Source organism: Balaenoptera physalus, assembly GCF_965194825.1.
Source record: "Balaenoptera physalus genome assembly, chromosome: 3".
Classification (NCBI taxonomy): Eukaryota; Metazoa; Chordata; class Mammalia; order Artiodactyla; family Balaenopteridae; genus Balaenoptera; species Balaenoptera physalus.
In genome coordinates, this window is record NC_138890.1 from 25,687,897 (window position 1) to 25,697,498 (window position 9,602).

At 43.8% G+C, this 9,602-nt stretch overlaps 1 protein-coding gene across 1 annotated transcript; it reads right to left on the reverse strand.

Moving 5' to 3' along the window:
* Positions 1 to 925: 925 nt before the first annotated feature.
* LOC309658228 (protein LEKR1-like) lies at positions 926 to 5,781 on the reverse strand. The gene has a single exon (XM_082456638.1). The coding sequence runs from the start codon at positions 2,731 to 2,733 to the stop codon at positions 2,455 to 2,457; it is 279 nt and encodes a 92-aa protein (XP_082312764.1). The 5' UTR covers positions 2,734 to 5,781; the 3' UTR covers positions 926 to 2,454.
* Between the last annotated feature and the right edge of the window lie 3,821 nt (positions 5,782 to 9,602).

Consider the following 9,602-nt stretch of genomic DNA (forward strand, 5'->3'; position numbering starts at 1 on the left):
CTTGTGTGGTCCCTTCTTCCTGACACACCTCCTCATCTTCTCTCTAGCAATCTCAATCTTTCAAACCCTGATCAAAGAATTGTCTCTCCGAGAAGCCCAAACCAGCCCACCCTTCACTTTGCATTGCTTCAGCCCACAGAACTACGGTCTGGACACACCATGTACATGTGCGCACACACACACACACACACACACACACACAAGCATGCACAATGGTCTTACAATATTCTGTGCTTGCTAAAATTCCCTGACTGCTTTATGTACCTACATCAGGTCTCCCTCACTAAAATGTAAGCTTCCAGATGAGGCATTTTCTAATTCTCAGATCTACTAAATATCATTTACTGAGTATACACCATGTACCAAGTGTTTCTCCTACATTATTCCATTTAATCTTCTCAACAACTCCACGTGATTTAAATGTCATTATGTTCAATTTACAGATGTGGAAACTAAAAGTTCAGAGAGGCAAAGTAACTCATCCAAAATCACAGAGCTTAGCACTCAAGGTGTACAAGTCGGCATCAACAACTAATTTTGAATGATTGAAAGAATGGATGGATGGTTAGATGGGTGTGTAGGTGAGCGGATGAATGGGGTGGATGGGTGGGTGGATAAATAGACAGCAAATCAGTGGTAGATCCAGGTTTACCTGACTCCAGTGAGGTCCTTCCCTGTGAGCACAAGGGAGGTCCTCCATTTAGCACCCAGAGCAGGCACAGGGCAGGGCCCAATCACTGTCAAACATCCCCCCAAACACACAGCAGCAGCCGAGCATACTTGTTCCAACCAGTTTCCATAGCTACAAGGCTGGGTGTTGGATTCAGCCACAGGCAAGGGTGAACCATTAGGGTGAGGACCAAAGATTCTCCTCCCTCCCTCACAGCAAGAATGGGCTGATGAGCTGAGGTTCTGGGTGGAGGATTTGGGTGGGATTCTGGCTCACCGAGACCCACCTGGTTAGCAAGAGGGTCCCCCTCACCAGGCCACAAGGGGGCAGCATCTCCCCGCATCCGCCTACCCCAGGCGGGCAGGGCTGGGTCAAGAGGCTGCTGCTGGGTGAGCAAGTTCCACCAAGAACCCTCCTCTGGCCCCGCCCTATAAGTGCAAGCCTGCGTCGGTTGTTAGTGTCGGGGGAACCCTGGCTGGGAGTGCTAAAGAAAACACTGGAACAACCAAAATCTCAGTGCCTGCCATTAGGGGGCAACCTAAAACGATCTCGGCAGACACGGCTCAGCCCTGAGCAGCCCTTGTGAAGCCTGTGGCCCCTGCTGATGCGGGAAAGTCCCCAACATACGTCAGATGAGAAAAAGCTAAGTGCTGAACATGGGTGTAGAGCAACCTCATTTGCGTAAATTGTAAACACGTGTACATAAGTATATGTATTATTTGTGTGCTGATCTACGCAAAAGAAAATTCCTGAAGGAATCCCAAGCAGCTGTTTAAAGGCTACGTTTTTTTTTTGTTTGTTTTGGTCGTTTTTTTTGTTTATTTGTTTGTTTTGCCTTTTCTTCTATATACTTCTTTTATTTCGTATGTTTATGTATTACTTATATAATACAATATATTTTTAAAGAAAGTAAAGGAAACACCAAAGAAAAAATTCTGACAGGCAAAAACCCTCCGAATTTAAAATTTTAAACTAAATACTTTAAACTTTTTATTTTTCCACTCAAATATTATTAAATACTTTACTATTCAGATTTGAAATTCAAGAAAATATAACAAACTTTCTTAACAAAGAACTGAGAATTTACACTATTTAATGTAATTATTCAAATTTGTAATAAAATTTAATAGAAGTACTTAATCCTAAGAGAATTAAGAAAGTTTCTACTTTACAAGGACACAATGTTCACTGTATTCATTAGTTCATGTTTTACTAACATCAGCTGTCGATATTTTAAAGGGAGAAATATTTATTCAAAGGAAAAGCCATTAAACAACAGCAAAAACTCTTTTGTAAAAGTGTTTGTATAAGCTCAGTGAGGTGTCTTTAGGCAGACTAAATTGCTGATTAGACTTGACAGCATTAGGAACCCAATCTTTAATTTTATTCCAGTTTCAGTGATTTAGAATCATGTGCCAATTTTAATGTTTTGGCATCCTTTCCATAACATGAAAAACTTATTCTATAAATCTAAACATTCAAGGACATTTAAAAACAAATATCAGATATCAAAACTACCAAAATTCACCTGATTTCTAATAGACAAATCTTCCTAATGATAAAATTAATATATATACCCGTGGAAAAGTAAAATAAACCCATCTCAACTTATAGTTACTGAATAAATTGGTTTCTAATTATTCAGATAGAAATATATGCCTCAAAGGAATGCTCAATTATATTTAAGAATTATATTTAGTAATCAGTAATAATGAACAAACTCAAATGTATTAAGGTGTAAATTATACTTGATATGGAGAAATTCTAGAAAAACAAAGTCAAGTCTATTTTCTGTACTCTTCTTCCAAACTAAATAAATGACAGAAAAGAATAACATATTCTAACCTTTCCGTTTTGGATTCACTGTCAATTTTGTACTGTTCAAAATCTTGGCTAAGAGACTGTAGCTTTTCTTGAAGTCTCTTTTCACATTCGACACTTCCTCGATAAAATTTTCTCTCTTCTTCCTTTGCTTTCACAAATTTTTCTTCCATAGCCTTAAACTCATGAAGAATTAGATAGCTGACTCCACAGTACTTACAGACTTTTTCTTCAGGAGACATCTAGAAAATAGAACATACATTTACCGAAATGATATTTTTTTAATTCTAAAAAATAAAGTTCACGAAGGCTATGTTTGGAAGGAGAGGCTTGTACTTTTTCTTTTCAGCCTTTCTGTGCTTTTGAAGTATTTTTTTTGCCATTGGAATGTATTGATTTTTTTTAATTAACAGGGGTTACCTGGAAATTGGGATTTGTGGAGACTTTTGTTTGCTTGTTTCCTTTTCGTTATTTACACTTTCTTGATTTTTTAACCTTATCGATAAGGAGGAGGAGGGTAGTTGAGGACTTGCTACTAGCCCAGCCTCCTTAACTCTCCACACCCCACAGGCAGGAGGCCCAGCTGGCAGGACCTGGCTGCATGGTACCCTCCCTCCAGGGCAGGGTGGCCTGCTCAGCCCCGAAGCACAGGGCCCAGGCACCCCAAGCTACAGGGAGGCCGGAACCATCTGATTTTCCAAGGCTGACTTTGAGGAACAAGGACAGATCCACAGGGTACTGAGGGCTTGGTGCTTGGTGCTCAAATCCTGCTAGTAAGGCCCCCCTGCCCCCAACACAGCAGGGCCTGTGAAGCGGAGCTCTGGGTGAACAGCAGGGCCCATGGAGTTATGAAAGCAGCAGGTATGACCTGGGGATTTGCCAATCCAAACTGGGCTCGGGTCAACGCTGTCCTAACAGTTGCAGCGGCAGATGGACCTTGTGTAGTAAAATGGTTGGGGCTTCAGAACCCAACAGACTTGACTCTGAACCTGGCTCCTGCATCTGACAGCTGGGTGACTTTGGGCAACTGACTTGACCTCTCTGAGCCTCGATTTTCTCATTTGTCAAATAGCAGTTATAAGAACATTGTTATAAAAGTGAGTGTTGATCAGACTCACAGACATAGAGAACAGACTTGTGGTTGCCAAGGGGGAGGGGGGTGTGGGGAAGGGAAGGATTGGGAGTTTGGGGTTAGCAGATGCAAACTATTTTATATAGAATGGATAAACAACAAGGTCCTACTGTATAGCACAGGGAACTATATTCAATATCCTGTGATAAACCATAATGGAAACAAACATGCAAAAGAGTGTATACATGTATAACTGAATTATTTTGCTGTGCAGCAGAAATTAATACAACACTGTAAATCAACTATACTTCAATAAAATTTAAAAGAAAAAAAAGGGAGCATTGGTTTACGTAAACCACCTAAGAAAGAGATTGGCATATAGAAGACATTTAATGAATGGTGACCACACTGATTACCATCATTATTATCTCCTTCTTCTCCTAGAAGGAAAATCAACCATAAAGCTGAATGGAATGAAAACTGAATCCAGAAAGTCTCCAGCTTGGTGATTGTCATCTGGTCCATCTCTGAACCAGATCAGTGTCTCCTCAAGAGTGCAGAGGAGGGCTTCCCTGGTGGCACAGTGGTTGAGAGTCTGCCTGCCAATGCAGGGGACACGGGTTCGAGCCCTGGTCTGGGAGGATCCCACATGCCGCGGAGCAACTGGGCCCGTGAGCCACAACTACTGAGCCTGCGCGTCTGGAGCCTGTGCTCCGCAACAAGAGGGGCCGCGACAGTGAGAGGCCCGCACACCGCGATGAAGAGTGGCCCCCGCTCGCCGCAACTAGAGAAAGCCCTCGCACAGAAACGAAGACCCAACACAGCCAAAAATAATAAATAAATAAATAAATAAATAAATAAAATTTAAAAAAAAAAAAAAAGAGTGCAGAGGATGTCGCTCCTCTCTCAACCCTACATGTGAAACCGAAGTCCCCACCCCGGACTCTGCCCATCCCCCCACCCCTGCACTCACCACCACTCCATCCAAGGCACAGGCCCAGCTCCCAACCCTGCAGTTCCTATGTGTTCTCACTTGAAGGCAACATTGAGCTTCAGATTTCAACCTGCCCAGAGTGTTCACCCTCCTCAATTCTCCAGCCTCCATCACCAGATCACAGACTAACAGAATCAGGCCGCTCATAACACAGAAAGAGCAATTCTAGAGACAAAGAAGAGGCATGCTGCTTTCCACCACCTAAACATGGCACCAGCTGAAAATATAAAGGGGTTTCAGCAGATAAGGAGCAAAAATAAGATGGGGAGAGGGGACCTGTGTGCACCTGTGTGCAGACTTATCTATGAGTAATAAAAAAATTGCAAGCAACGTAAATGACTGCAATAGCTAGGTAAATTATAATATGTCTACTCGAATGAGCATTTAAAATTCTAATGATGAAGGTAATGCAGCAACGTGAGACAATTCCCTAAGCGGAAAGAAGAAAGCAATTTTTCTCTATATTTTTATTCCAGCCATCTAAAAATTATATATGCTTGTAGGGGGAAAAAAGGAAACAAGAATAAATTAAAAATTAAATTGCAGAGGTGAGAGGACTAGAGGTTTCATATAGTCTGTTTTGCATTAGTGTTGTTTATTCCCTTTTTTAATATTCAGGGCTGTTGACGGCCGTTGGTGGAGCGTAATGTGGTAGAAAACACACAGATTCTATAATAACGCAGTCCTGACGCTCGTGCCCGCTGAAGTCATGGATTGTCTACAGTACAGACACACCTGTGGGTTAAGATCCAAATATTCTCCAGAGAGTGGCTAAGAAACTGTTCCACTGGAGGGATGGGACAAGCGCTGTTCCAGAATTCATTAAAACACAGTAGAAAATAAGAACATGTACATTTATTAGGTTATCTCTCTTTACTGCAGAAGAGCAGGATTGCAACGTGAGGGGAGGAAAATGGAAGAAAGTGGAAGGAGGTACTAGTCCATAATAATAATCCCTAATTTGGGCAGACCAGGTTTGTCTCAATAATGATTTGCCATTTATTAAGCGTCCCCATGTGTTAGGTGCCAAGCATTACACTGGGCACGTCATGTATATTACCCCGTGTAACGCACTCGACAACTTCGTGAGGCAGTAGAATTTACTTTCCACTTTTTACAGATGAAAAATGGAGGCTGAAGTTGCATGATTTGTTAGTGGCCAAGTCAGGATCTGAACCTGGGTTGGTCTCCCTTCCTGAAGCTTGTGCTTCACACACACACACACACACAGAACTGCTCGGAGAGGCAGACAGAGGAGACCAGAAGGGCCCCACCATGGGCAGGACTTGAACTTGGCCTTAAGCACCAAGCAAGGGGCAAAAAGCTAAATGGGTATAACCTTTAAAAATTGTGAATCACTATATTGTATACCTGTAACTTATATAATATTGCACAGCAACTATACTAATAAAAATTTTTATTCCAAAAAAAAGGGACGGGGGGCAAAAAGCTTCACGAGAGACCCTTGTCTTCATCCTAATGATGACACAAATGACATCTGTGTGCCAGAAGGTTCTGGACACTTTTGCTGCTGGCTGGGATTAAAGCAAAGCATTTGGCTGGCAGGAGGGGGCAGGAACATCTTCAGAAGATGCTCGTGGGTCCTAGTCTCCGCGTTTGCTTGTCTCCCGTTCCCTTGCTCTGGTTTTCCTGCCTCTCAGCATCAATGGGTGAGAGTGCAAAACCTGAGCGCCTGCCTGCGTGGGAAAGCTCCAAGGTCAAAGAGTTGCATTCAAACCTTATACCCCCAGAACTCAGGTGAGCAGAGCCTGTGAAATCAGTGTTGGCCAATCTGCAAATGGGCTAAAAGAGAGAACTTTTCATGAGACATAATTTGGGCTGGGTTGGTTTTTAGCTAATATTTGTATGTCTGGGTACTCACAAAGGAGGCACTGTTATTGTGTCTATTTCACAGATGAGAAATCCAGGACTGGAAGGAACTTCCCAAAGCCCCTTAGCTGGGAAAGTGTGACAGACTCCAGAGTCCAAGCTCACTGGAGCCCAAGCTCTCAACCACTACAATATAATGCCTTCCACTGTGCCAGACTGCTTAGATGGAAAAGAGAACAAAAACTTCACAGCAACCTCTCTGCACCTCAGGCTCTTCATCTGTAAAATGGGCCAATAATAATAATAATACCTGGGACTTCCCTGGCGGTCCAGTGGTTAAGACTCCGTGCTTCCAGTGCAGGGGACGCAGGTTCAATCCCTAGTCAGGGAAGTAAGATCCTGCCTGCCGTGCAGCACAGCCGGAAAAAAGGAAAAAGGAACTGAAAAATAATAATAATAACAATAATAATAATAACAACACCTGGGGCTTCCCTGGTGGCACAGTGGTTGAGAATCCGCCTGCCAATGCAGGGGGCACAGGTTCGATCCCTGGTCCGGGAAGATCCCACATGCTGTGGAACAGCTAAGCCTGTGTGCCACAACTACTGAACCTGCGCTCTAGAGCCCGTGAGCCACAACTACTGAGCCTGCATGTGGCAACTACTGAAGCGCACCTGCACGCCTAGAGCCCGTGCTCTGCAACAGAGAAGCCACCGCAGTGAGAAGCCCGCACACCTCAATGAAGAGTAGCCCCAGAACAGTATGGAGGTTCCTTAAAAAACTAAAAATAGAACTACCATAAGACCCAGCAATCCTACTACTGGGCATATACCGTGAGAAAACCACAATTCAAAAAGAGTCAGGTACCACAATGTTCATTGCAGCACTATTTACAGTAGCCAGGACATGGAAGCAACCTAAGTGTCCATCAACAGATGAATGGATAAAGAAGATGTGGCACATATATACAATGGAATATTACTCAGCCATGAAAAGAAATGAAATTGAGTTATTTGTAGTGAGGTGGATAGACCTAGAGTCTGTCATACGGAGTGAAGTAAGTCAGAAAGAGAAAAACAAATACCATATGCAAACACATATATATGGAATCTAAAAAAAGAAAAAAAATGGTTCTGATGAACCTAGGGGCAGGACAGGAATAAAGACGCAGGACGTAGAGAATGGACCTGAGGACACGGGGAGGGAGAAGGGTAAGCTGGGACGAGGTGAGAGAGTGGCATGGACATATATACACTACCAAATGTAAAATAGATAGCTAGTGGGAAGCAGCCGCATAGCACAGGGAGATCAGCTCGGTGCTTTGTGACCACCTAGAGGGGTGGGATAGGGAGGGTGGGAGGGAGGGAGACGCAAGAGGGAGGGAATATGGGGATATATGTATACGTATAGCTGATTCACTTTTTTATACAGCAGAAACTAACACAACATTATAAAGCAATTATACTCCAATAAAGATGTATAAAAAAAGGAGTGGCCCCCACTCTCCACAACTAGAGAAAGCCTGTGTGCAGCAACAAAGACCCAACACAGCCAAAATAAATAAATTAAATAAATTTATAAAAATAATAATAATAATAACACCACCTACCTCAGAGGGTTGTTGTGAGAATTAAATAAGTTCCTCCATGTAAAGCAGTACATGGTCTCACTCAAACGATAGTAGTTGTTGTTTAACTATTATTGAGATTATAGAGTCAAGACTTGGAAGGACCAAAGTGACCTGGTCTGACATCCCTGCAACAACTTCCAGTTGCTTAAACTGCAAAGGAGTCATCCTTGCTCCATGAGGGGCTTGTTCTTTCATGAAGACATTCATGATTAGAAATGTCTTCCTAATACATTTGGCTAAATCTGGCTCCCACGACATACATCCTCCCCCAGGTCTATTTCTGCCCTGGAAGAGAGACTGAATAAAGCCAGTCCCTCGTTCCCAGCAGTGTTTCCAAGCTGAGGAGGAGCCCTGTCCTTCGTGCCCCCTCCAGGGCCCCCTCACTTCTCAGCATCCCTGTCCCTAGAAGCCCAGAACAGGATGCAGGCATCCAGCTGGACCCTGCCACTTCCCTGACCCTGGCTAATATTAACGCAAAGGTGATCCCCTTTTGTCTTACATTGACAGAATGGAAGGAGAAAAGACATGGGAAGCATAATATTGAAAATAAAAAGCACAGTTGTGTTTGGAGCACTTTGTGATGTGATGAATCTCAGTTCGTGACACTTGCCGATTTCTCAGCTTCAGCCCCCAACTCATTCTCCCTGACAGCCACAGCTTCCCTGGAGTGAGGTCTTTGTCCTGGTTTCTGTTCTAGGGGCTTCTGTGCAGTAACCCTCCTTTTCTAGCACACTCAGGCACTGAGACTAATCCGGGCAAACAGGACTGGGGTCAGAATACATTTCTGTCCAGAGGACCACGCAGCACGTGGGCCAGACCTGCCTGGAGCCCTCCTCCACCAGTGTTGATCTCTGCATCGTGTCCACACTGCATCCAGGAGAGAACCAGGCTCTGGGCCAACTTCCCACAGAAGCAGAGTCGGTGTGTCAAGCATCTTTATCTCCCAGAGGCTGCAGGGAGCTGGGACCACTCAGGGAGCCGTCTCCACGCCAAAGGAAGATGTTACTGGGCAGCAGGAAGGACACAATGCAGGGTTGTTGTCTCATCAGATTCTTTTGAATGCGTGAAAGTGTCCTGGAAAGTTAAAGCTTTATTCCAAGTCTGGGCTAATTGCTTCTCCCTCTGTGCACTCATTCTCTGCCCTTACCATCTCAGACTTAACCACTGCATTGCAATTGTCTGGTTACTGATCTAGATCTCTCCCTAATGCGTGAGTTCCTTGCGGGTAGGCATTCATCTCTCTTATCATTTCGATTCCCCAGGACCTAGCACAGTGCCCAGAGATAGCAGGTGATCATTGGTATTTGTTGAATGAATTGATTCAATGAATGATCAGCACTTACCATCTGATCCACATTTTGTACTTTCTTTTTTTTTTTTTTGGCCACACCAGGTGGCATGTGAGATCTTAGTTCCCTGATCAGGGATTGAACCCACACCCCCTGCATTGGTAGCTTGGATTCCTAACCACTGGACCACGAGGGAAGTCCCCACATTGTATACTTTCAGTGAGGCTGCACAGCCATGGGTGGGCTCCCAGTTTAAGATGGTAGAATAAGATTTTCTTCTTAGGAATCACACAAGG